Source organism: Pleurotus ostreatus (genome assembly GCF_014466165.1).
Source record: "Pleurotus ostreatus strain PC9 chromosome Unknown scaffold_8, whole genome shotgun sequence".
Classification (NCBI taxonomy): domain Eukaryota; kingdom Fungi; phylum Basidiomycota; class Agaricomycetes; order Agaricales; family Pleurotaceae; genus Pleurotus; species Pleurotus ostreatus.
In genome coordinates, this window is record NW_023503163.1 from 892,444 (window position 1) to 917,434 (window position 24,991).

The 24,991-nt window shown below is 50.0% G+C and overlaps 9 protein-coding genes across 9 annotated transcripts; 1 reads left to right on the forward strand and 8 right to left on the reverse strand.

Moving 5' to 3' along the window:
• Positions 1 to 227: 227 nt before the first annotated feature.
• PC9H_010615 (uncharacterized protein) lies at positions 228 to 2,972 on the reverse strand (the record flags this gene model as incomplete). The annotated part of the gene is made up of 14 exons (XM_036780108.1): positions 228 to 396; positions 449 to 491; positions 542 to 570; positions 622 to 644; positions 697 to 849; positions 910 to 1,049; positions 1,101 to 1,830; positions 1,878 to 2,099; positions 2,154 to 2,290; positions 2,349 to 2,426; positions 2,483 to 2,537; positions 2,585 to 2,601; positions 2,695 to 2,733; positions 2,786 to 2,972. The coding sequence occupies 14 exons, from the start codon at positions 2,970 to 2,972 to the stop codon at positions 228 to 230; spliced, it is 2,022 nt and encodes a 673-aa protein (XP_036627491.1).
• Positions 2,973 to 3,651: 679 nt separating this feature from the next.
• PC9H_010616 (uncharacterized protein) lies at positions 3,652 to 3,960 on the reverse strand (the record flags this gene model as incomplete). Its single annotated transcript, XM_036780109.1, has 1 exon — positions 3,652 to 3,960. The coding sequence occupies one exon, from the start codon at positions 3,958 to 3,960 to the stop codon at positions 3,652 to 3,654; it is 309 nt and encodes a 102-aa protein (XP_036627492.1).
• Positions 3,961 to 4,044: 84 nt separating this feature from the next.
• PC9H_010617 (uncharacterized protein) lies at positions 4,045 to 4,917 on the reverse strand (the record flags this gene model as incomplete). The annotated part of the gene is made up of 8 exons (XM_036780110.1): positions 4,045 to 4,089; positions 4,143 to 4,221; positions 4,278 to 4,333; positions 4,384 to 4,439; positions 4,495 to 4,664; positions 4,717 to 4,757; positions 4,817 to 4,855; positions 4,912 to 4,917. The coding sequence occupies 8 exons, from the start codon at positions 4,915 to 4,917 to the stop codon at positions 4,045 to 4,047; spliced, it is 492 nt and encodes a 163-aa protein (XP_036627493.1).
• Positions 4,918 to 6,703: 1,786 nt separating this feature from the next.
• On the forward strand, positions 6,704 to 9,607 carry PC9H_010618 (uncharacterized protein; the record flags this gene model as incomplete). The annotated part of the gene is made up of 8 exons (XM_036780111.1): positions 6,704 to 6,718; positions 6,784 to 6,840; positions 6,891 to 6,923; positions 6,975 to 7,023; positions 7,081 to 7,274; positions 7,346 to 7,640; positions 7,696 to 8,184; positions 8,235 to 9,607. The coding sequence occupies 8 exons, from the start codon at positions 6,704 to 6,706 to the stop codon at positions 9,605 to 9,607; spliced, it is 2,505 nt and encodes an 834-aa protein (XP_036627494.1).
• A 190-nt stretch (positions 9,608 to 9,797) lies between these two features.
• PC9H_010619 (uncharacterized protein) lies at positions 9,798 to 11,879 on the reverse strand (the record flags this gene model as incomplete). The annotated part of the gene is made up of 9 exons (XM_036780112.1): positions 9,798 to 10,145; positions 10,201 to 10,336; positions 10,444 to 10,547; positions 10,598 to 10,886; positions 10,945 to 11,018; positions 11,077 to 11,145; positions 11,201 to 11,524; positions 11,652 to 11,765; positions 11,829 to 11,879. The coding sequence occupies 9 exons, from the start codon at positions 11,877 to 11,879 to the stop codon at positions 9,798 to 9,800; spliced, it is 1,509 nt and encodes a 502-aa protein (XP_036627495.1).
• Positions 11,880 to 12,101: 222 nt separating this feature from the next.
• Positions 12,102 to 16,374, reverse strand: PC9H_010620 (uncharacterized protein; the record flags this gene model as incomplete). Its single annotated transcript, XM_036780113.1, has 20 exons — positions 12,102 to 12,246; positions 12,293 to 12,346; positions 12,406 to 12,696; positions 12,752 to 12,857; positions 12,910 to 12,940; positions 12,988 to 13,087; positions 13,139 to 13,193; positions 13,248 to 13,333; positions 13,383 to 14,267; positions 14,330 to 14,566; positions 14,617 to 14,631; positions 14,687 to 14,716; positions 14,766 to 14,871; positions 14,925 to 14,969; positions 15,034 to 15,152; positions 15,208 to 15,227; positions 15,283 to 15,428; positions 15,544 to 15,687; positions 15,739 to 15,989; positions 16,049 to 16,374. 20 exons carry the CDS (start codon positions 16,372 to 16,374, stop codon positions 12,102 to 12,104), a joined length of 3,192 nt encoding a protein of 1,063 aa, XP_036627496.1.
• A 293-nt stretch (positions 16,375 to 16,667) lies between these two features.
• Positions 16,668 to 18,665, reverse strand: PC9H_010621 (uncharacterized protein; the record flags this gene model as incomplete). Its single annotated transcript, XM_036780114.1, has 19 exons — positions 16,668 to 16,721; positions 16,775 to 16,934; positions 16,988 to 17,012; positions 17,063 to 17,123; positions 17,170 to 17,197; positions 17,258 to 17,317; positions 17,370 to 17,470; positions 17,524 to 17,563; positions 17,620 to 17,635; positions 17,698 to 17,709; positions 17,772 to 17,796; positions 17,850 to 17,961; positions 18,011 to 18,036; positions 18,087 to 18,104; positions 18,162 to 18,171; positions 18,231 to 18,275; positions 18,332 to 18,391; positions 18,451 to 18,464; positions 18,525 to 18,665. 19 exons carry the CDS (start codon positions 18,663 to 18,665, stop codon positions 16,668 to 16,670), a joined length of 1,008 nt encoding a protein of 335 aa, XP_036627497.1.
• A 513-nt stretch (positions 18,666 to 19,178) lies between these two features.
• PC9H_010622 (uncharacterized protein) lies at positions 19,179 to 21,628 on the reverse strand (the record flags this gene model as incomplete). The annotated part of the gene is made up of 12 exons (XM_036780115.1): positions 19,179 to 19,186; positions 19,237 to 19,360; positions 19,408 to 19,769; positions 19,822 to 19,884; positions 19,937 to 20,040; positions 20,097 to 20,211; positions 20,264 to 20,679; positions 20,735 to 20,889; positions 20,943 to 21,122; positions 21,178 to 21,326; positions 21,375 to 21,415; positions 21,591 to 21,628. 12 exons carry the CDS (start codon positions 21,626 to 21,628, stop codon positions 19,179 to 19,181), a joined length of 1,755 nt encoding a protein of 584 aa, XP_036627498.1.
• A 495-nt stretch (positions 21,629 to 22,123) lies between these two features.
• AMD1 (AMP deaminase) lies at positions 22,124 to 24,947 on the reverse strand (the record flags this gene model as incomplete). Its single annotated transcript, XM_036780116.1, has 10 exons — positions 22,124 to 22,213; positions 22,265 to 22,405; positions 22,457 to 22,773; positions 22,824 to 22,885; positions 22,943 to 23,129; positions 23,181 to 23,396; positions 23,451 to 23,691; positions 23,746 to 23,832; positions 23,971 to 24,765; positions 24,825 to 24,947. 10 exons carry the CDS (start codon positions 24,945 to 24,947, stop codon positions 22,124 to 22,126), a joined length of 2,259 nt encoding a protein of 752 aa, XP_036627499.1.
• Positions 24,948 to 24,991: the final 44 nt, after the last annotated feature.

A 24,991-nucleotide genomic window follows, 5' to 3' on the forward strand; every position in this document is an offset into this window, starting at 1 on the left:
GCAGATCCATCTTAGTTATTCAGTGAGATTGGTCGTGTTGAAGCGTCATAAGTGGCGCTGCGTGCGTTGCAGCCTCAAGGTGCGGAATCCCGTTGCCATCCACTTTTCCACCAGGAAGCGGCAGGGAAGCGATTACGAATTAAGAGTAGCACTTATCCAGCATTAACGTACAGAGCACACGACAGCGGTAGGCACAGCAATTAGATATAACTTGTCCGTAGAAGCTGTCAGTGTAAGATACTTCGCACCCCTCCACTTGCTCCTTCTGGCGAATCTCCTTTTAAAAACAGGACACAACATCCCGCTAGGACGAATGTAACAACGCTGGTGTAAACGGGCACTGAGCGATCTATCATGAGGAGCACGCCTCCAAGCATGGGAGCAATCATGCCACCTCTGGATACAGGGTCATTTGTTATTCCATGGTGGAGATATGACGAAGACTTACATTCGCGAAAGGGCGGACGCTATTCCACAGGCTGTTCCACGCACTGACAAAACCGTTAAGAAATAGTCAGCTCCAAATACGAACAGGGGTTACCTTTCGTGGAGAATATTTCAGGCGTCCATCTGGGGTAAACAATGAGGGCTCGAACCGTTATACTGGGAAACATGACATACCCATACAGCACAGCCCACATGGCCTACGGCGCAAAGGTGAATAAGCAGTAGAACTGCTATGATGTCAACACGCACCGTTGCACTGAGGCTTATGCCCACCGTGCTCGCTCGAACAGCCCACGGCGACTCGACTCCAACGAAGATGACGCAGAAGAAGGCAGTCACAAAGGTACTTGAAGCAAGTGACCACCTCCGACCTAACGGCGACTCAATCATATAGGCGCCTAGCTGAAAGCGACGAAAAGCGTCAGCGGGTTATGTTACATTATCAGAGACTGGGATACGGACTATGGCACCGGGACAACCCCCAATGGTAAATATAACAACATCCCACAGAGATGCTTCCAATGTCTTCTCGCCCGTGGCAGCGCCAGCGGTCCCCGACGACTCAAGGAGCTTCGGGAGGAACACATTAAACATGGTATAAGCTATAAACGAGTTAACACTTCGGCAAATATGCTTTCCCGACCACAACGAACCGAGAGACATCGAACACCAGGCCGCCCACACTAACAAAGTAGTTCTGAGCCATTCTGGAGCTAGGACCATGCTGACTCTGTCTAACCACGCCAAGAGCGGCTTCCTGAACCACCTTGGTAATTTGCCACAGTATTTGTTGTTATCGTAATACGACGACCGCCGGCGCGTACGCGTAGAGGCCTGGGATAGTCTATGAGCAGGACGAGGACGTGCTGGCGGAGGGTCATGCACAGGGTCGGTGGCTTCCGCTTGCGCAGGGTCATTGAAAGTAAAGCGGGACTCCCTACGAGGTGATATACTGGGTGGAAGTCCCAATTCCTTGTCAGTGTCATGAAAGGGTCGAGTCGGTCGGGGCGAATGTATTGTCGGAGAAGGCTCGCTGGGAGTGGGCGGGTCTGCGGAGGATAAGAGGGAATGTGATTCAAGATTGACAGTGGCTTCACCAGTGGCTTGATAATCCGCTACAGGCACTTGGGATGAGCTAGAGTCGTGAGGTGCTGTAGGTGGAATTTGTTTGCTTTGCTCATCAGCTGTTTGCTGCGGCGAAGATGTTCGTTCAGGGCGTTGGTCATCAACGTCGTCTAACATCAACGTGAGATCTGAGCCGTTGAAGCGGGATATCATCTGTAGCGATTCGAGGGCTTCCTGGGGACGCCCCGCGTGCACCAAGAAGCGAGGGGATTCGTGAAGTTTGAAGAACACCATCCGCGCAAGGAACATCGATAACGTCTGTAACAAGGTTAAGGTGAGCAGCGTATTCTGAAGGTACCCCTTACTATTGTCCCAAGTGCCGTAAGAAGATATTGCCAGCCGACGTTGTCAACGTCGGGGTCGCATGGACCGGAGGATAGGCAAGAGTGTTGAGGAACTACCAGGAGCGCAACGACAGCGGAGAGGACTGCTCCAAACGAGAAGAACACAGATAGGGCAGTAACTAAGTATTGTTTGCCTTTGGGCATATGTTCAAGCAAGAGTGTGCCATCGGTAGGCATTGAGCCCTGTTTGAGTTGTTATCAAGAGTGAACGCAGGGGCAGCGACCCGGTTATCTTACACCGACAGAGCTTCCCAAAAGGAAGAGAAGCACACACAGAGACAGGAATGACCTCGAAAAGGAGGCCAGTAGGCCGAACACGGCTGTAAAGAACAGCGTTGCATTGAACGCTGCACTGCGGCCCATCAGATCCGAGCCTGTTACATCAATGATCAGGACAACCGTGGCGACCGGATGTGGGGTGAGACGACGAACATGCACCCCAACCGACGGCCCCGAACATCATTCCAGCAAACATTGAGGAAGAGAGAGCGCCAACGTATGAGTCGGGTACTACGCGTAATGTCCCCCGGTCAGTCGTATTAGCACTGGAGACTATTTCTACGTACCAGAGTAGTGTCTTTGAACCCTAGGCAGGATGATTGCAATTGCTTGAATCCACATCTACGCTACAAGTCAAGGGGTGCACAGTTGTCAGCAATCTGACTTACATTATCGGCCATCCAACCTTGAAAAGTTGGTGCGTAAATAAGAGAGGCCCAGCAACATGGCATGGTGAATCCTCGCAAAAGCCACGCAGAGAACGATGAGAATTACTCACCGAGACCGCAAAGCGACAGCAGAGTCCACTGATAACTTCCTGTAGCATAACATCAATACATGTGGCCTTTCGCAGTGATTTCGGTGCATACCCATCCCAATACGATCTATGGTCTTATCTAGGCGCGTCCTGTCGTCGAAGTCACGGTCATCACCAGCCAGCAGACGGCTTTGCTGGTCAGAGTCGCCGTCGCCGTCATCGTCGTCTGAAAAGTAACCGGACGCCATTGAGCGCGAGTCCTCCCAGAATCCGGAGGCGCGAGGAGTGATGGAAGCCATCGAGGCGGATATGGCGCAATTTATACGGCGTAGCGCGAAAGGTAGTCAGCAACTCAAGCGGGGTAGTGGCGATGCCAAATTGCAGCATGTCACATGACTTCATGGTAGATTACCATCGAAATCGAAGTCAAAGTTAAAGTTCCGAGTACCAGTGTCTCGGTAGTATTCTACCCAAGTTCCCTATACTCGGACATTGATCTATGACAAGAATACTGCTTTCTGCAGCAGTATTTCAAATACGGCTCGTTATGTCTTTCTAAGCCTCCTGCAAGCCTCCTGGGTGGTCGGAATATCAGTGGCGCCATCAAGGCGTGCATCAAAGGCTGCCGTTGATTAATGATACACGCGCTACTTTTGCATTATGCTATACAAATGTTACATACAGAACCAAGTCGCTGGTCTAATTCTAAAGTATACCATAGGCCCAGCCTGCAAGGAATGCTACGAAGAGAGAGAGAGCAAAACAAAACACAAACATAAAGGGAGGAGGGCAGTTGGTATCGCGGTGTGGATTGCGCGGTTTTCTGTGGGGCGTGGGGTGTCGGAAGTCCCCGTGGGGATTGGCGCTGTCGATGTTGCACGTACAGTGGTAAAGGTGGTTACAGTGGATGTAGAAGTCACAGAGGCCGCAGAATCCGCAACGAAGATATCATTCTGAGCACCTACTCACATACACCACTTAATAATTGTCCCCAAACTGTAGAACGGACGCACCATCAGCGAATCCCAATTTCGCATTGTATGCAGGTGAGCGGGGATGCCCAGATAGATCTGAACCGCTGACTTCGATGTTATTACCCTCGGCTTGATTCCAAAAAATCATCTGTTTCGCTCCGCGGGTACATTTCGAGGGATCATCTTCACACCATACGCCTGGTTGAGCCGGTGCAAGGCGAAGGGAAGAGGTGGGCGAGACATTTGTGACGGTACATCGATAAGGTAGCATGTACATGTTGGGTTCACCGCATCTGAAGTATTGGTATTTCATCAGAGGAGTTCATTGTGATATAAAGTTAAGCGAAGTATGCGCTCACCCGTTTGGCACCTGGTGTTTCCGACGTAGCACCGACTATTAGTTACGAGCCTCGAGACAGACTTTTAGACTCACCCAGCCCCACTGGAAGTAATAGTTAGATATCGAGGAGCGAAGAGTGCAAGAAGATGACTTACGCCACAGATACACCCATCGGGAGGGCAAGCTGGCATTGCGGCCGGCACGGAGTACGTTGCTACTCGCCTCCAGGGTGTGCTGAAAGATACCAAGGTTAGCCGATGCAACGCACCATGACCTTCGAGGAGTCTCACTTATACGCAACAGTGAAGATAACGAGGTTCTCCGGGGTGACTCGGGTGATATCCGACTGAGAATTTATGAGCATCTTGCCGTCCGAGGAGCAACTACAATAATCACCTCATATGAGATTGCGAAGGCGGTTCCCGCAGCCATAGATTCATTCTGCGTATGGACTGGTCCCGCCGTAAGTCGGTGAATGTGAAACAATATGAATGTATGGGTACACACGGTTGGGATTTCCAATACAAGGCATCTCGCCGTCTGCTGCGCGATTAGAGTCGCCGAGGTTTGGAACAGCTTCACCGTTCACCCAATCCCCGGTGTTTCTCCCACCAAATGAGAGCGAGGTATAAGCTTGATTGACAGCGTGTTCGACGGTGAACGTTCCCCCAGCCGGCCTACATGTGGACGTAAGTGGTGCGATCAGTCCTCGCCGAGCATCGTACGTACAGCTCCAAAAAGTCCCCTGGAGCGGGAGGAAACTGGTCGCACTATGATGTAGACCGTAAGCTCAAAGGTACGATTGCAAGGCAGCTGGGAGTGGGCGTACGTTGTTAACATGATGGAACCACCAGTCGTCCCTTCGAAGCTACCATTGCCCCCCCTTCATCAGATGCTTAGGCTTAAATCCTTGATTGGGCGCACGCACATTAAACAAAGGCTGTACAGCGTCGACACTATTTTGATTGACAACACCCCGTTCGGTGCCCTATGTACAACAGCGCCCGACCGATCAATTAAATCCAGGAGTACGACTCGGCGGCCCGTGCAGAATATGCTCACGTTCAAACAGTACATTCCTACATGTGTGTGCGCCCAGTGAGTGACCCACAGGAAGCAAGAGCTGGATCGATGACTCCCTACCTTTGTGGAACGCGGCTACGTGTCCCCTTGCAAGTCCACAGAAACTGAACAGTAGAAACGTCGATAGCATGAAGGATTTCATAGCGGAGTCGTGAGGAATATCGTGAATGGATATGGCTCTGCCAGGGAAAAGGGAATCTGGGGGGATAAGAAGTGAGATGAAGGGTATATGATACCGCTGTCAAAGCGGGGGAGACGGCGAATGGGCAGTGCCGTTTGTCCATCTATTTTAATGGGCAATCGCACAATTGTCCTTGGCCGGGGCCATTGTGCGCCTGTGGCCAGGAACAAAAGTAGGTTAAACAATGAACGGACCAATCAGCAACCAACACTGATTTAAGCGCTCACATACTGTATGCCCGGATTAACCAATCCACAGAGACGACATTTGCAAATTGATATGCATTACAGCAATAGTCTGCGAAAATACCTTCCATTGGATGTGCACGTCAAAAATAAGTACAGAAGTATCGTATTATAGAATTGTTCAGGAACGTCAGAAGTCGAGGGCGCAACGCTAGGGTGTCGAAGCAACGATGTGATCAGGATTCATAAAGGATACTGTTATTTGACGTTCTGCGGAGTTCTTGCATTCACATCAAGGAGGCCAACGAGGCATTTGAAGAGGCGTCAGATCCGAAGAAGTGATGCAGCATCTGCAAATCTGCAAAGTCTTGGATGGAGAGCCCTGACTTTGGTCAATCTATCGGTGTCTCCAACCTGAGGAGCAGAGGGGTTTGTGCGATAGCCCCGCACCACCCCAAGTAGAAGTCGATAGATGCAATGCGCGCAGCATCTAGCCCAACGTATCGCAGTTCAGCTTTGAGGGAACAGAGGTCGCAACGAAAAAGGCGTCGTATTGCTATTCGTCCGACGCGGAGGACAGGTCCAGGCCTAATAATACCTATGATGGGGCACCTGTAGCGAAGCCGCAAGCAATGGGAGCCCCCAACGCGAGGGTGCGCAGTCCAGAAAAGTTGAGGTGCGATCGAGTAACCGCCGGTTAATCACCGTTCGTTCTGTAATCCTGTCGAGGTTGTACATAGATTATATCAGGAAGAGCGTTAGATTGCTCCATCAAGTGCCCTGGGATTGAGGTGGATACCGTGGACACGGAGAATGCCTCAGTCTTTCGGCAAGACCTCAGGCGATAACGCAAGTCCCCCCACACGAGGCTGAATGTTTCGGATCTTCAATGCAGATTGCCTCTGGAAGTCAGCTTCAGTATAAATGAAGTGGCGGAAGCGACTGCAAGACCTGTTTGAGCCCTCGCGTTCGCCGTGCAGTGAGTCGTCGCAAATCTGTACTGCGGTTGGGAGCAAGGCAAGCGCGAGCTCCGAGTCTCTGGAAAGCGATCACCACTGCTTAGGTCAGACAATTCAATTCAGCAGCATTGACCCAAGAATTTAGCCCCTATAATAACATTTCAAAACACACCTCTGCCAAGAGACCAAGGCTTGAACCGCTTTGCCATCGTCGTCGAGCTCACCGTTCTCCACGACGAACAGGCAGATTCATTTGACGCTAGTGCATAGACGGCGTGAAACCCGCTAGGACTCTTGACGGCGCCACCATGGTTTTCCATCCGGTACGTTCGGCCACTCGCTCGTGCCCTGCTGCTTGCCCATTTCACCACTAACGCAAGTTGGCTAGTTTGAAGTCACGATTCCCCATGTTGCCTATGCATGTCTGGGAGGGTTTGTAGTCATTGTGAGTGCCGAGCACCTTATGGATGCCACCCATAACTTACTTCTGAACAGTTCGGCATGTTTTCATTGCTTTTGAGAGAAAAGGTGTGTGGTGCGCAAGATAAGGAATCGAGCAGTGCTGAATTCACCCTGCAGCTATATATCGGCGAGGCGTGCTGGGCGTTCTTGTTTGGTGTCATCATAGGTTTGTGCCGAGCATCTTGGTCCATGGCTTGGAGACTGACCGAAGCGCTATTTCCAGGTCCTTATGGCGCCGGAATCTTTGATCCCCGTCACTGGGGCGGCAGCACAGAGGTTACCAACATGATCACCTTAGAGTTTACTCGCGTCGTCTTAGCTATCGGTGTATTCGCTATAGGTGTCGAATTACCAAAAGCCTACATGGCGCGCCATTGGAAGAGCATGTTCTTTCTCTTAGTGCCAGTCATGACCTGGGTACGTCCGGATTCTCTCAGTTCTTGGCCGTCGTCACTAAACATATGCTCTTTGTTGCCCTTGGCCTCTAGGGATGGTTTGTCTCGGCTGGCCTCATTTATGCTCTTGTGCCAGGCTTGAACTTTCTGTCTAGCTTGGCAGTGGCCGCTTGCCTTACGCCTACCGATCCAATTCTCGCCGCAGCCGTCGTTGGTGGAAAGTATGCAGACAAACACGTTCCAGCCCATCTCAGACATATGCTGGCTGCTGAGAGTGGATGCAACGATGGAGCAGCCTTCCCATTCCTATACCTCTCCCTGTACCTTATCATCGATGCCCCAAACACTGGCAGAGCTGTTGGCGATTGGTTCCTCATCCTCTGGCTATGTGAGTTCGACTATTCCACAAATCTCAGAGGAAGACTGATCTATAACATATCCAGATAGCATCATCATGGCCGTCGTCATCGGTGGGTTGCTCGGGTTCGCATTCAGACATCTCATGAAGTTCTGTGAACGACGCAACCTCATCGATCGACATTCATACGTTGCCCAATATATCTCGTTGGCCTTGCTTACGATCGGGGTTTGCACGCTTCTCGGGACCGATGATCTGCTTGCTGCCTTCGCTTGCGGAACCGCCTTCGCATGGGATGGCTTCTTCAACAGGCAAACCGAAGAAACGTCATTCAGTTCCGTCATCGATCTTCTTTTCAACATAGCGGCTTTCGTTTTCGTCGGCGCGTGGATGCCATTCAGCAGCTTTCAAGACGCCGAGCTCACTTTGACCGTTTGGCGACTGATTGTAATCGCCATCTTAGTTCTGCTCTTGAGGCGGTTGCCAATTATGATAGCATTGTATAAGTGGATCCCCGACGTGAAAACATTCCGTGAGGCCCTTTTTAGTGGACACTTCGGCCCCATTGGCATCGGTGTGTACTCCTTATGATAACCACTTCACATTTACTGAACTACCTTGCAGGTGCTGTTTTTATCTCAACCCTCGCTGCCGAGATCCTCCACAACGCTCACTCAGATAACGAACAAACGGAGCTAGTGGCGAACTCCATCCAACCCATCACTGCATTCATGGTTTTGACATCTATAACGATCCATGGCCTATCTATTCCTTCCTTCTCTCTCGGGCGTCGAGTCCATTCCGTGTCCCTTACTTGGTCACGCCATGCACCTCCAGACTGGACAACCCAAGCTCGACACGTACAACGGGGCGAAGATATCGTCGTCAACAGGGATGCCGATGTTGAGTCTGGTGCTCTCCCGGCTAAGCCGGAGCTGGCCGTTCCACGTGCACGACACACCGACTCTACGAGCGGCAGCACAGACATTGCCGAGAAGCCCCCTTTGTCAGAAAGCTCTAGTGAGGATACAAAGAGAGAGGAGGCTAGACAAGCCGAAGAGGCGAAAGAAGAGACTCCGCCCGACGGGACTGAGATTCTACAGCAATGGCAAGAAGGCCCCGATGTAGTCGTGGAAAGACGAGCAGGCCCGGGAGAAGAGGTTGAAGTGGAAGTCATCCGCAATGCTAATTGCGACGAACTCCCAACAACGCGATCACTACTTCGCGGGCCTCAGGATCTAATGCATCAACAAATCGAGCCATATTTAAGGAAGCTGCGTCATGCACCTCATGAAATTCAACAGGATGCCGATGCGGTTGCCCATGCTATTGCACAAGACGCTAGGCATGTCGAGGAGGGAGCTAAACAAGCTATCCACGCTGTTGCTCATCCAGGCAACGAGCAGCACGCCGGTCACAGTGATCGGGAGGACGAAGAAGGTTGGGCATCAGACCGTAGCAATCCGGGAGAAGCGTCCGCTTCGGCAATGGCTCTCCAACCCTCCAACACATCCGACCGCAAACGACGAAGCAAGGCCTTCATGCGGCATGCTCCGAAACTCGGCAGTCGAGCACGCAGACGGACTTCGGCTCGGAAAGGCCTGCCACAAGACGACCACATTTCCGCGCTCCCGATCCTCGAAGACACTGCAGAGGAACCACGGGGCCGGCCATTCAGTGACGTTCGTCCTCGAAGACGGCAGGTAGATCATGCCAGACCCCATACATCCGATTCTGGAAACTCGGGCCCTTTCAGAAATAATAGAATAGATCGTGTATTGGCTTTGCATGCCTCTCGAGAGGCGTCACCGTCACGTTCCGTGCGCTTCGCAGATACTGAGCCCCGAAGCGGGGCCAGTACTCCTCGGATATCCTACCATCGGAATGACTCTGCCACAGCCGATGCGACTCCTTCAGACACCCCTCCCCCAGAGTCAGCAACTGAAGACCCAGATTCCACCAGGCACAAGGTTACATTCAACTTGCGAGCCAAGTAGAGCTGGCATCCTGTTTTATAGACGTTCTATATGCTTTTATGAATGATTCGTTCGATAGTCATGCATCGTTTTTGCTTGGACATGCATGTTTTGCTTTGCTTTTATACCAACATCTGTAGTTTACCGATTGGTGATCTAAAACAATCTTGCGTATTGACCAAAACATTGTATACCTAATTCTATGCATACCTCACTCTTGCTTTGGCTTGAGCGTTCTTGTCTCGTTCAAGTGCGATAGGTCGACGATCACACCCAAGATACCTACCCAAACTCCAAGCCAGAAGCACCCAAAAAATCCCAATGTTCTCCTCAAGCCCGACATTTCGAGCAAATCAAATAGGTAGGAGATTTTTGCGTCTTCCGGGGCTCTATCGGGCTCCAAGATATTGAAGGGCATTTTTACTCCGTCGAGAGCGGCAGCAGCTCGGAGACCAGATGTAAACCCATCCTCGTGGAATCCATAACCGAGCCAGGCTCCAGCATAGGCTATACCGCGCTTGTTCTGAATCTTTGGCATCTCTTCTTGCGAGAGAATAGTCTTACCATTCCACAGTCAGCAAAGGAAGACACGGCCCAGGAGGAAGAATACCTACCGAAGCACTGATCACAGGGTGGTCATATTGATATCGCCCCACTACCTTGTCTTCCCTAGGTCCCGGTGTCGGGGAATTGAGCGTCACCAGGACGGGACCGAATTTCTCTTCGCTGATGTGCTGAAGGAGGTTCATGCTATCTGAAAGCACAATAAGTACAGGCCCATGGAAGAACAATGTCACATTTACATGTTCTACGAAGCGTTATCAACGTGCTCTCGGCTGTGAAATAGAAACACTCACAAAGAAACTTGGTCAACATTCGCTTTGACACGCCCCGACTTGTCGACGACAGACGAAGTGAGATAATTCCAGCAGGACCACGCTAAACGGCTTTTAGGCATAAACTGTGTATGCCATGAGTGCCTATGAAGCTGGGTTTGCAGGGGGGACCTACCTGTATATCCGAATGCAGTACAGCTTCATTCTTATTCCACTTAACTCGACTGAGAATCGTCTCTTCTTCCAAAGTTATGCCCCCGCCTGCTTTCAATGCAGCCAAAGTAGTATCCGAGTGACAGGCCATTATTACACGGTCAAACACTAGTTCGTGGCCTGAAGCAGTCTGTAGCATGACTACTTCTTGTCCATCATCGTGGCAATGTGTCGAGACTGATGTGATGGGTGTCGATAGATGAAGGCGTTCTTTCGGTAGCTTCGAGATGATGGAATCGACGTATTTCTTGCTAGAAAGTGGGCGAGACTCTTAAATTTCCTACGTTGGAATGCGACAGGTAGACTTACCTTCCGCCAGCAATGGTTAACCATGCGGGTTTCCCAGTGATTTGTAGAAGATGATGGTTATGCATGAACTGAACCTAGATATACGTGGCGTCGGCACGAGTAGATTCCCAAATCAAATTCGAGGATTATTACCAATGGTCTAGCGGGAAAGTCTGTTGCACATAGGTCTGGAGGCGTGCTCCAAATTGCCGCCGTCATGGGCTATTGGGGGCAGTCAGCAACGTGTTGCGTTGCTTCCGAGTGGGATAGGGCTTACAATGAGATAATTATCTCTGAAGGCGTCAGAGTATCCGTTCGTCTCTAAATAATCACCTATCGAAAGCTCGTTGTCCATCTCCCCCGTAATGAGCCTCCGTGCGCAGGCATTGAATCGGAGTACGTCGTAAATCAAGCGCCACATGCTGGCGTCAAGGATTCGCGAGGGTTGGCAGAATACTGTCGCGAGGTTATCACCAGCCCATTCGAAGTACCCTCTATCGCGAGACACGCTGAAAGTCATCTCTGTTGGCAGGATTTGAACATTTGGTTGATTCCCCAGGAATCGAAGAAAATTTGGGTAAGTGCTTGGGTTCAAGACGATCTAGAGGAGTGCTTGTTATATCCGAGCCGCATCGGCAGGCAAGGGCCCACTTACGAAACCGCTATCCCGTAGAATTAGATCAACTACGCCGCAAAGTCATTATCAATCTATAAACTCACGTGTCGACATCCACCGACGAGGTTTTGCGTTTATTCTGGAATTGTACAGTATTCGCGTGCCCCCCTGCACGGTCGTCTGCCTCAAATAGATGGACTTCGTGTCCACTGAATTCGTTCAATGCCTTCGAACAAGTATTAACCATTGGCATCAGTCTTCAAATAGTGGTTGACAGAGGGAGTATTACCCAAGTTGCAGCGAGGCCAGAGACGCCTGAACCAACTACCGCAATTTTCATGGTCGTGGTTGAGTTCAGTGAGCCAGTTAACCATCGTTGGTCGTTGCCTCAACATGTCACGCGATGTCGCCCAGGACAGGGGCACGCACAGGGACGGAATCAGGGAGTGAAAGCACCGCTGGCGATGAAATTAAGGATTTAACCTATTCAATCTGCAAAAGGTGTATATTCACATGTCCGTAGTACAAGATCGATTCATCAATTCAAAGCCTTTACGTTGGGCTACACCCTACCTACTGAAGACCATGCCGGGTTATTGACCTTTACATTCCCCACGCCGCCTTCAACGACACCATCAAACGTGAGCTGCAAATCAGGAGTGATCGGTACATTGGACTCCATTGCCCACAAAGCAACCGCGATCGTGCTGAAGAAGGGTCAGACCATGCCATCATCAAGCTAAAGGAACTGACTTTCGTCCCCTGTAATTCAGAATGCCCTCGTGTACTGGGAACTTAGCCTGAGGGCTGAGGATAACCAATTCGTAGTCAGCATGGATACAGTTCTTCGCACATATGGGGCTTACCCAAGATTCCCCACTCTCTTCCCCATCTGCCAACCGTTCACAAACAAGAGGGCCCTATACGGTTGTCCGAGCGGCTCGTTGAATGTGAACGATAAAAATGCATCAAAGCCTCGCGGGATGTTCAGATCGAACTTGGTTACGAAGAATCCAACACCAGCGGCAGAGCCGGGAAGACCAGAAGCGAGATCGCGTTCTTTCCATGCGGATGTATCGAAACCGGGAAGGTGCCAGCCTTGTCTCTCACTGAAAAGCCCTCCTTCATTCATAATACCTCTGACCTTATCTGGGAAACTGTGATCATAAACGGTTAGAGCAACCCCCATCCAAAACAGAAATGAAGGCATACTTCGTATACCCGCCGACTTTCCCTTGGACACGCCACTCGGTGAAGTTGCCTGTATCCAGTTGAAACCCTCGCACGCCGCGGGGACCTTTTGAGGAATTTGTGTCCACTGCACCATGTCGGATGTTAGTCGGTTATTTAAAGGATTGCACACCACCCACGGCCTCTGGTTTCGTTCAATCCCATGTTATCCTGTGCAATAGTTCAAGCGGAGAAGAAGTACGCGTGATCTGGCTTACCTGAACAATAGTGAGCACATTATCACCCTTGAGAAGCGCGCCCGGAGGAAATGTGAATTTATCATCTGTTTCTTCCAAGGTATTCCGGTTGTTAGTGGAACTTGTGGGTTATCAGCGTGGATTAGTAGTTCCAGCACCTAGAGATACTTACTTTCCAAAGGATGTTTTGAGGAACACATTGTTAAGCCAAACGCTGGCCGCAAACGCTACATTCCCATTATTGTTGGGGAGCGAACCGTACTAAATTGGTAACAACGCACCTTCTCCGCCATTGATAGATAAGTTGACGGATTTCTCGCTCCCGGTGGCGTTGAAGTGGCCGCGCCATAAAACGATATTCTCGCAGCTATTCAAGTTATCTTAGAAGGTATACGTAAGATATAGTTTTGACTCACAATCCATAGTCGCAGCCATATAATATACGGCCGTCCCCATAATACGGCTTGAAAGGAATGTTGGTTGATGTGTGGTTCGCCACCGCCCACTTTTGGTCAGAAAATCCGGCTCGAATCTCTGGCAAGCTATCAGAAAACTTCCATTTCTCCAACTTGCGTATCTTGATCCCCGTGGTAGTCGCTTTTAAGCTCGATACGAATCCACCTCTAAATGTCAGCTGAGATGACGTCTGGACGTCTGCGTCGACCCGTTGGCCATTCCACGTGATGGACCGGACGTTACTGGGCGCAATTACGCTCAGTCTGACGCTCTCGCTGAGGTCGCCCTTCAAATCCAATTGGGAACCCGAGATACTGGCACTCCGGACGAGGTGAGGGCCGCCAACAAGTATGGTGGTGTTGGTTCCAATCTGCCAGAAGTTTTTAAGAGGATCAGATGCCTTTCCCGCGATCGTAGGGGCCCAAAAGGTAGCAGCTGTAGCAGTGTCGGAGAAAAGGACCAACTGCTTATCCGAGTCCCAAACAGTGACGAGCCCTTCGATGCCAGGTAAGAATGATACTGTTGTCCTTGATGATGATAATGATGAATTGGCAAAATGAACGGCGCTGGATTGTGGTCTGAGCCCTCTTGGCGTACCGGCCAGCGTCAGCACCAATTCGTGTTCCTGAGTCGAGTCCCCAAACAAGAACAAAACATCGCGCCCGTCGATGGCGCCCGCGAAGAAGATCTGAGCGGTGGAATACAAGAGTCGTGATGACCCAAACGCATAATCAGTCACCACGACTTTGGACTGCCGGCCACCAAGAGTTATGGCAGATGCAACATTCGGTATCAGTATGTTGCCCGCCGACGTCGACACGTTAAGCTTGAAATTGGTGACAGCCCTATTGCCCGAGGAGACGGAACGTGAGCGTAATTCTGGATTGGAAACAGTGCTCGGGCTCACGTTGATGTAGCGTCTGTTTGTCTGAGAATATAGAACCCGGCCTTGGTGTCCGGGTTACGAAGCAGTGTGGCAAATACTGCTGTAGAGGTGGCAGATGTGGCTCCGGTGCTTGTATCACCTATCCAATCCGTCTTGTAAAATTCAGGTGAGCTTCGGAGGAAGAGTCCCTGTCGTTTCAATTCATCGAATTTTGATGTCAATTGTCGTGATTCCTCAAGGGATGCGCCATAGTCGTATCTAATTGCATTCGGTCGGACGCATAAAATGAAGACACAATCAAAACATACGATGTATAGACACCCCTAAATCAATGGAGCATGAGAACGAAACTTCAATGAATTTCGTGTAACAACTTACGGGAAGGCAATGCCGCCCCATGATGTGCCTCTGTATCATAGTTGATCCATATGATGGTTATGTGAGAGAAACTACTCACCCGTAGAACATGTAGTAGTTAATCAACTTGGCATTACTTGCCCAAAGCTGTAAATTGAAAACTGATTGGAAGTCTGCGCCAGTCAGCGTTCGGCATGGGGCGTAGCCTGATGGAAATGCATGAGCTACGACATCATGAGAGGGAAGATGCGAGTATTACCGGGTGCGGTAGGTCCCCAAGCGTCAAATGAACCGCCTTGAAATTCTGTTGAAGTTAAAGCGAACAAGGTTTTCAGCGTTCCGTGGTTCGTGTTGAAGATATTACAGACCAGGAATGTACCACGGCTGCGATGGGTTTGCAGAAGCATGATACTGTTGATAGTTCGTCGTTACGCCATGCCAAACGGTGGGATTAGAACAATCGAAGCCCTGGGGATAAGAGTCTAGCCTATGAACGCAAGCATTAGGCGGGAAACCGAGACCATGTCTTGTGTAACAGTTACCCGTAAAGGTCCACAGCGCCCTGTGCAAATCAGTATAAGCGAGGATTATATCTGAGATGGACGAGATTTCCTTACAGTGCCATTGATGAAGTTTCTGCCTTGTCCGGGATCATTGTATGTAAGAGGCACGACGATAGAAGAAGCCCGGTAGGCTTCTTCTAGGTCGACAAAGTACTGTGCGTGCCCCTCAGGGTTTTGTTGGAACTCGTTGTCTGGCAAATCTTTGGTATGGGAATATCCAATACACGGTAGATGTGGACTCACCAATTTGAACGGCTTCGAAACAGACATAGTGTTAAACTGGAGGTATTATATACTTCAAGCGTTTAGACCTACCTATCACAGGTCCTCCCTCTGTGATTTGATTAGGCACAGTAACCTTGATGATGCCCTGGATGTAATCCTGCCACGCTGCTTTCCAGTCTGCAGCGCCAGTGCGAAGATTTCCGGCAACTTCACTAGTGGCCCAATGAGCGATTCCTGTTGAAATAAGTCCGAAAGAAGTATGTAAATATAATGCTGAGACCTCACCTCCTGCGGTCGTTTCAGCGTTGATGTAAGGGCCTGGTCGCAAAACGATGAAGATCCCCGCGTCCTTGGCGGCATCAAACAAAGGTTGCAGAGCACGGAAACCATCAAAGTCTACCACTCCCCGAGATGGATTAATCAACCCCATGTGAGTGTACACGCTGATAGCGTTGAGGCCCGCGGCCTTCGCCTTTTGGAGGATATCTGGCCATAAACTGGGAACGGGCAAACGGAAAGTATGAAACTCTCCCGAACTAAGTTTACATTTTTAGCAGTTTATTCCTCTACTGAACATAGACCACGGTACACATACTGTATGAATACTCGTTGATCTCCGACGAACAAACTGAAGTTGTCGAATCTCACTTGCTGCGACAGTGCCCGCTCCGTGAGATCAGGCGTGGATGGTGACCGAGATACTATCTCAAAAAGATGATTCGCCGTGTCCAAGGAGGCCCACGAAAACGGTGTTCCACTTGTGAACACAGTAGCGAGGAAGGAAATCAGAAGAAGAATAGGCCAGACACGACGCGCCTGCCGCTCGGCCGGTAAATAGAGGTCCATCTTCGGATATGTGGGTGCTTCGGACTGCAGCGAGCAGGAAGAATTATCGCATTTTCCCTTCACCTTGAGGTCCATTTATACGGGTGCTCTTGCTACTCGTCTAACCGGCGCCCCGGAAAGTGGAATGGGGCCGCCTTGGCTTCGACGCCTGCTGACCAGCTCTGGTGGTCGACGGAGAATTCGCGGGATGCGCAAGCGATTCTGTTCAGTGGCCGGGCCGTCGAAGGTGCAGCGTCGAAGTGGTTGAAGCCCAACCGTTGCCATAAATAGGAGTTCGCTTGCCGTAAGCGTGGCATCAACATGACATGAAGCACAAGGCCATGGGAGGGCACAAATAATATACAATAAGAATATAGATTTCTATCTACTCAAAACGCCATGGGAGGAGCCCGAATGAACGCCTCGTCGTGCGCAAACGCTAGCTGCAGACCGCCTTCAGAACTAGGGCCATATATGTACGGCAAGAACACAGTACCTTTCTCATCGGCTGCAGTTCAACTGCACCAGAAGTCGAAGAAGTTTCAATCACCATCCTTAGTCCGGTAGATCCAATGGCACTATTAGTACTAATGCTCCCGCCGTCCTTTGCAGAATAATCCGATCCTCGTCCCCGAATAATCTTACGTGTGTTCAGCCTGTCAAAGCGTAGGAGGTGAGTGTCGTGTCAGAACGGATCCGGAGAACGTACGTGGCCATGAACGAGATAGCGTAGACTTCAAACGAGTACGTTAGCTAAACACCAGTGGTCAACCGTGGTGCTCACATTTACTCAAAGAGAAATAGACGGCAATGAAATAGAAGTTATTCTCTGGCATTGTCCAGTACTTCATAGCATGTTAATGACGTACCACCACTAGTGGATGGACGTACTAGTAGTAGGGTAGAAAGACTGACTGCACTGAAAATCCCTACGTGTCAGTGCCAGAAAGCCAGTGGTGATGGGAATGAGCCAGCCTACCTCGTGAGTGCACCTGTGTTGACGGCGTACACGGAGAGTGCGTTCACCAAACTATCCGTCCTGGGCAAATAATTCAATGGCAGATGACGGGCTGTGTAAAGCCATCACGTACCCACTATGGCCCGTTCGATAATGCCGGAGGAAATAGCACAGAGACGCAGCAATCATCACGTCCGTCGCCAGGCCAAAGGACAAGGAAACAATCCCTAGAATCTGTATTCACCCATAAGGTGATGGACGGGAGGGGTTGTTTAACGCATGCATACTCTAAGCTTGTAGACATTGACGAGACTGCCAAGCTGGAATCTAGACAAACGAGAAATTGTGTTGAGTATATCCAGTCGAAAAGGAGATGCACTTACGCTTTGATCGTATAGACTACACAGGCGATGAGCGCTGACGAGCGTGAACCAGGCGACAAGTAGATCGAGATTGCGTACCGATGGCCAGAGCTAATTACCATGACCAAGGAAGGATGAGCAAGGAGTCTAATATGTTGGCTGAACTTGCTAACCAAATTGTGTTAAGTCGAGCAAGAGCTACCAGAAGGGTTCAGTCGGCGTTGGTCCAGCAATAGAGAGCATGGACTGACCAAGCACAATGTGGCTGCTTTATTATGTCGGCTAACTGAGATGCAAGCTTTAGGTACTGATCGAGGGACGTAAAGAAGGTTCTCACACCGCCACACTCGTAGTATGAAGCAGCTACAGAAAGATCAGAAGATATCATTGGACGAGAAGGAAGAAGACTAACCATTTCACTATCGTTCCAACCAGGGCCTGTAATTATATATCAGTAACGTGTTGGACGGGGGAGGGATGGGTCATACTCCGACAGTAAGTTGAAGCTATGTTCACGGCAGGGGCAATGAGGGGATGCTTATCATGGCATGGTGAAATCTCACAATAACAGACCTTGTAGATTGGGATTTCGTGAGGGGAGGAGACAACCGCAGATCAGAGGCGACACTCACCAAACTACTGTCCCCTCAAGGAGAGCGAAGGGGTTCGCAAAATTTCTAGTCTCGCTCGCCGTGAGTAATTGCTTGGGGTGGCCTGGTAATACTTGACATACGAAATCGTGTAGAAGTAGACGAAATGTCCCACAAGCATTTGATCGGCAGTCTCCAACACCCTGATAGTCGGGAGTCAGACACTGGAGGTATCTTCAGCAGCTTATCGAAGTGTGATCACCATATCGCCACGACCTAGAGTCACATTGTAATTAGGAACAATAAAAGATTGATTCCAGCAGGGCTGTCACTCACGAGAAATTTGTATACCGCTTTGTCGGCGGTATAGCGCGTGAAGTAACTAACGATCTGCGAGAGCACGAACCCGTATCCGAGGCACGAGAAACCGAACCCAATAAACGCTGCGCCTAGAGTGCTGTCGAAAGTGGGGGACATTGATTTGTGGCGACTGAATGAACGTAGTCTCAGGCTAAAAGAGAAAAAGAGAGTGGGGTGCGCTGAGATCAATTCATTAGGACCCAATAAGTACTACCAGTGGGCGTTCGAAGAAAAACTTTTCATTGGCTGATCCGCAGTTTCGCGCTGCGTATAACGCAGTTTGTGTGACCGATGATTCGATTCTGAGCGTACATCACTTGAGGCCGGATACAATCAGGAACCTGAGATGGGGTAAGGCCGAAGTGCGGCGGAAGATTTGGGCGCATTCTGATGAGAACTGATGTTGAGTAATGTGCGAAGGTCTGGATAAATACATAAGTGATTCAAAGGAAATCCGTATGATCTTGCAAACGGTGCGAAAATCAGAGAGCTCACCACTTTTATGTACTTAGCATCATTCCCAGATTAAGTTCAGCATAGAAGACTGAGTATTATTGACTCCGTAAGGTAAGTCAGTCTTTACATGCATATCGACACTACCATGCACCGCAGGATGTGGGTCCAAGGAATCTAGGCCTCTGAAAGGCTATGAGTAAATGCTCCCCATTGTGAGTGGCCTTCGACTCACTTGTGTCAGACAGAGCAGGTTTGGCCGCGGGGCACCCGTGGTCACCATCGATAGTACGAGAGACTAAGGCAGAAGATGGAATTTCGGAGAATTCGCGTTTCGCCTTGCCTCCAGACCAAGATTTCTTCGCCATGGTCAGCTAGATGTAGATACTTCGTCTCGTTGACTTACCTTGTAGAGGGGCCACTCGTGGGACCAGATGTCAATAGAGTGAGTCTTCTCTACGAGACTAAGGATTTTCCCGTCGAAACCACCCTTTATCTTGACTCCGGCCTTGATATCAAACGAACCAGAGTAACCGGCACCGGCACTGTCACCGTCGCGCAGGGCCAAATCGCGGGAGTGAGACCTCTTCGTAGCAGACGCATGTCCTTCACCCTTGATTTCGCCAGTGACGTAGCCATCGACGGAAACAAAGGCATTTGCCTTTGCATTTCCGGACAGGCCTTCGATACCGAGCGAAAGCTTGGGGGTGATGTGAATAGAGGCAGTAATGGATCCCTTAGCGTTAGCATCGGCGTTGAGCTTGAGCGCTGGGAGGAATGAATACTCGGCATAGAGAAGAGGCTGAGGACGTTTGCTTACGGCTGGCCTTCTCCTCGACTACATGGACTGGCTTCTCAACCTTCTCAGGGTACCAGTACTCAACTACCAGCCAGTCAACACTGTCGGTTGAAAAGAGAGCGGGAATGCCACGTACCATCTTTGATAGCGAAGTCGGCGCCGATGTCAATGTCTCCGGAGAGCTTGATGGCGACATCAGCTGACGCATCAACCTGGACATGTGGGCCAAAGCTGATGACTCTGTTGGGATATTCGCGCTTAGGTATTGTGGTTTTACATGTGGTAAAATACAATACCCTGGAATTTGAAGAGGAGTTGGGTTGACTGGAGGTAAGATAGGCCAGGTGACCGTCTTCTGGGCCTCAGCTTCAGCTTTGATATGAAGATGGACCTTGGTGTCTCCACTGAAACCTTTGGGAGAAGATAAACGACGAGGGACGAAGTAACAAGCGTGTGGACTTACCGGCGAGAGTCGCAATCTCGTTCACCTTCGGTGGAATGAGAGAGCCGGTGATGGCAGCACCAACATGGGCGTGGATCTGGTATGAAGCGGTGATGTCTGCCGCAACAGAGGCCTTGCCCCACCCGCAGTCAATTTCTTTCTTGGGGAGAATGTCGTGCTTCTTCTCGCCCTTTGATTCGTACACTAGCTTGATCTGCTCCAACTCGATCTCGACTTTGGTCTTGTCAGCAATACCGTCTTTGATTTCCGTGGCTGCCGACTTCAAGGCGGCGATGGCCTTGGTGAAGAAAGCACTCCATCCATCAGGACTACGAACAGACAAGTGGACATCACGCGCGTTGAATTCCTCGTGGTTCATCTTGCCAACGGGGCCAGTGATTGAAGAACCGAGGAAAGTGAAATTAATGTCCCCAGTCCTTAGTACGAAAATCATTAGCTCGGATAACGAGATCACGGAATATAGTGGCATACTTGGAGACGTCGGCCAAATCCCATCTATCGTCAACTTGAAGGATGTGCACTTGAGGTTCAACTCCATCCCGACGGACCAACTGGACGTGTCCGGGGACATTCTGGTCTTCAGCGACAGCAGCGGAAACGATCCTACCGAAAGGACCAGCACCGCACTAGATAGACAATTGAATTGGCGAGGACGAGAACAGGTGATTTGACTACTTACGCTCTCGGGGAGACGGACGACTTTGTGCTCGGGACCGTGTTCGAACAGGTGCCCACAGCTAGCTTCGTCATCGCCCTTGCAAACGAGGCGGATTTCCTGCGAGAGTGCATGAGGGTCACAGTCGAGGACAATCCACCCAGCTGCGGGGGTGATGTCTGTAATTGCCTTCGCGGCGCCGGACTAGCATTTTTATTGACGATGAGCGAAACTCTAATCCCAGATCTGAATCACATACGAGCTTCAAGGTGGCGGAACCGGTCTCCTTGGTGCCAGGGAGATCATAGGCACACTCTCCGTCAAAGCAAGGCTTGCTCCAGTCATTGGCTGGTTTGGCAGCAGCCAAGGTTGCGGCAAGGATGGCTAAGGCAAAGACAGACTTCATCCCTACAAGCAAAATTAGTGTTGTTCAATCACATTAACGCGGAGACTGACTGAGAGTTAGGTGACTACCAGGAGTATGGGCAATGACAAGCCTGTTGCATTGGTTAGTGCGGTTTATATCTTAATGAATAAGACACTCACAAGGCTGGTCGTTTCGCTGAAGAAACATTGTAGACTATATTCCACTTTTATACTGCATTGTACCCAGGTGTCTAGTCTCTGGGGAATCCTATCCTGTCGTCCGGGACCAAATGAGTGAAGCATAACTCATTAGCCGGTATGCTAGCATTGTTAGTTTCATTCATATTGGGGATATAAAATGTCACTCAATATGTACATTGATACACCTTCAAGTGCTCTCTGTGGCCAATGGCGGCTACGTTCGGAGAGATTGAAAAGTCCCCGAGGTTGACGTGGTACAATTAAGTCCCCCTTGGTACATCTGGCATTTAACAGGTGCACAAATGGCAGTCTACCAATCCACCATTTCGACCGCCAAGCTATACCAGCAGCCAAACCGAACATCTAAGTGCTCGGCACCCGCCGTTGGTATGTAGGTCCAACCAGTAACTCAAGCGCTGCGCCAGGGATCAGCCTAGATTGACAGTCTTGCGGCACCAACAAATTGTGCCTTGCCTCGCCAACGCGATCGAGAGATCACTCGCACGGTACGCGTCCGGATTTTAGGGGTATTCCAGCTGTCAGGCGCCAATCATGTTGCGCCGATTTGAAGTTTAGTTGTATTATGTTGCAATGCTCAGGTAGAGTCAAGAGGTCTCAGTCTACATCTGGGGCCTTTCCTAGGCCTTTTGCTGGATGGCTCCAATGAGCTCTAGCTCTTCCATTAGTGTCTGGTGTCTGTAAGCCAAACGGCTGTTTGGGACGTTCGTCTACAATTGAACTGAGCTACACATGCATAATGGAAAACAGGGTGCTCGCACTTTGTTGGTGTCATTGCCAGCAGCGCCTGGGAGATACCAGTCGTTACCAAGCCAGTGACGTTTCACCTCCATCTCGAAACCACTTTGGACAACTGAGTTTCTGGCTAGTTCCGCGAGGGAACTCTGCGGGAATTTATAAATCTATCGAGATAGTAAGGGTGAGGCTGTGGATGGTGACCAACTGAGACCTACATGCGCGGCGACACTGTATTCTTCCAACAGAGGTTCCTTGGTGAAATGGAATTGGAGGGGGTCGTCTGTGCTTAAACTGACATTCAGCCCAGTCTTGAAGAAGTCCGGGAGGGGGTTCCGCTCGTAGGTGAGGAACAATGCGTTGTTGCTCAACGGGCTCATCGCCAGCCCGATTTGCTTGAGGTAGAATAGATATTGCAAGGCAGGAACTTTGCGAAGGAGGATTCCGTGAGATATAGAATGTGAAGTAAGGAAGGCCGATGTTAAATGATCAGTATCTCCAGCTTCGCCACAGTGTGGTCTGAATACGAATGTGTCTGCCAACTCTGAGTCAGAGAATTGTCTCGCGAATACAAGTTTCACATACTGAAGCCTCTGGAGTATCTCCAGTTATTCAGACTTGATATGTTGGCGAACATGTAGTACACCCTGATCCGCGTGATAAAGTGGATTAATGTTTGCGCCACAGTTGAGTAGCACACGTACCAATAGGAGTAGGGAGGTGATTGCTCCGTATTCCATAGGCGTGGATAAGGAAACTTTTTGTAGATACGTCGTTCAGCTTTAGATTCGTCATCGACGGTGTCAAAGCCAATGACACGTTGCAGCAGCACATGCAATTCGCGATGTGAGGAAGGATCTTTGGTGACCTCAAACAAGGGCTCGAAGACATCTTTCCAGACGTTCGTCAACAGGATTAAACGTATCAGGGCCAAAAACTTACTTCTGACGATGTCTTCGAACGTATTAACCGAGCCATTGGCCTTGTACACATCGTACAGTCGGGGGACCTGGATTAGCCAGCGAACATTATGTGAGTAGACCTTGTTATTGACGACCCATTTGGCGAGGTTGTCCCACTCATTGCGAGAGCGTCCATATATACTAATGCGCCATTCACAGTTTTGGTATTTACTTTGCTCCAGATCAGTGATAAGTTCTACGTCCAAGTCGTATCATTGGGCGTTCGAAATTAGAAGTAAATCCCCCGCACCCTGTGTGAGTTCAGCGAGGTATCGCCCTTTGATATAATTATCCGTCTTTAGGAATATTTCTCGAAGCCTCGACTCGCCAATAGGGTTGTACTTCAAGTTGAACTTATCGAAACGGTGGAACGAGTCGGAATGGGCGTGCATGTCAAGGGTATCGATGGATAGATCATAAGCGGTTAACTTTAGAGACTGGAACACTTGTTCCAGAGTCAGCTCAGCGCCATCTCGGAATATTACGACATCCTTGGACCACGGCTGCTTGAGCGAATTACCAAGGAATTACGGTGGAAAGCTTACCTGAGGACTGCGCTTCATTTTGTGCTTGATGAAGCGAAGTAAATGCTTCTGGTTCATACTACTGGAGTGGTGAACGTGGGTATCGACCTTGCGGACATTATAAAAGTCACTTCATCGCTATTAGACCTGGGTATTAAGATAGGTTCTTGTAACGAACCGATGGGGTACGCTCTATGGTGATCCTCTTGTAAATAACCGTGTCGAGAACATGAAAAAGCTACATACCTTCATCTCTGCGAGTTCCTGGCTCTCATTCAAGAGGGTATACATCGTAAACTTGCTGGAAAGGTATTTTAACCGCCTGAAGGCGAAACTTTTGGTCGGTCCATCGGATATTACTTTCAGAACGTAGTCCAGGTCAATAAAATACTCTCGTATATCTGGCACGGAAAACAGCGGTTCCTTGGCCTCGTCCTGGTCCGGGTTATCGTATATTTGGAAGACACCTTTCTCGTCCATTTTGAATTTCCAGGGGTGGATGTCCGGAATATGGCAGTCCGCGAATACGAACTCGTCGCTGGTGGTATACTCGCCGTTGGAACTAACAACGGTTTCTTTGTCTTTCCAGTGCCAGTGAGGAGGAGGGGGTGTGGGATATATCTTCCATTTCTCAAAGGAAGCTTCTGCGGGACGAATATCGCGAATAGCTGTGCCAGGACGCGGGCCAGACACGTCTGCCTGGCCGTCTGCGAACCCACGAAAATGACCATCATAATCTTTTGGATTGTCGCCCAAACGCTGCCTGGATTTCATCATATACTTGTCACGAAGATTCAAGCACTTTCGAAAATCTTGAAACATGGCCTCCAGTTCTGGGGGGACGACCGCCTCTTGCTTCTGACCAGTCATTGGGTTGGCAGGTCCATGATCCGCTTCATCTTCAGACAACGCTAGAGCAGAGTAGTCTTCCCCCGCTGCTGGGAGGCTGATGGGAATCTGCTTGAAGCTGCCCACGAACGACGATGTCCCGTCAGATGGTGCATCGGAAGCCCTTCGATGCGCCAGGAACTTTTCTTCGATCTACGCGCATCGGCAACTGATCATTGCAGAAATTTTGGTTTGCCTGGCACGTAACATACATGTTTGAGAATTTTCTCCTCCGAGTAGCCAAAGAAGCCATCTCTAGCCTCTGGAATGAGGAGGACGCTCTCCGATGAGGGCAGGGGCTCCGATTCTGGTGGCGGTGAGGATTTGTCGGACATGGCTGTTTGTGGTTGAGATTGATCCCAAACAAAGATAAATCGAG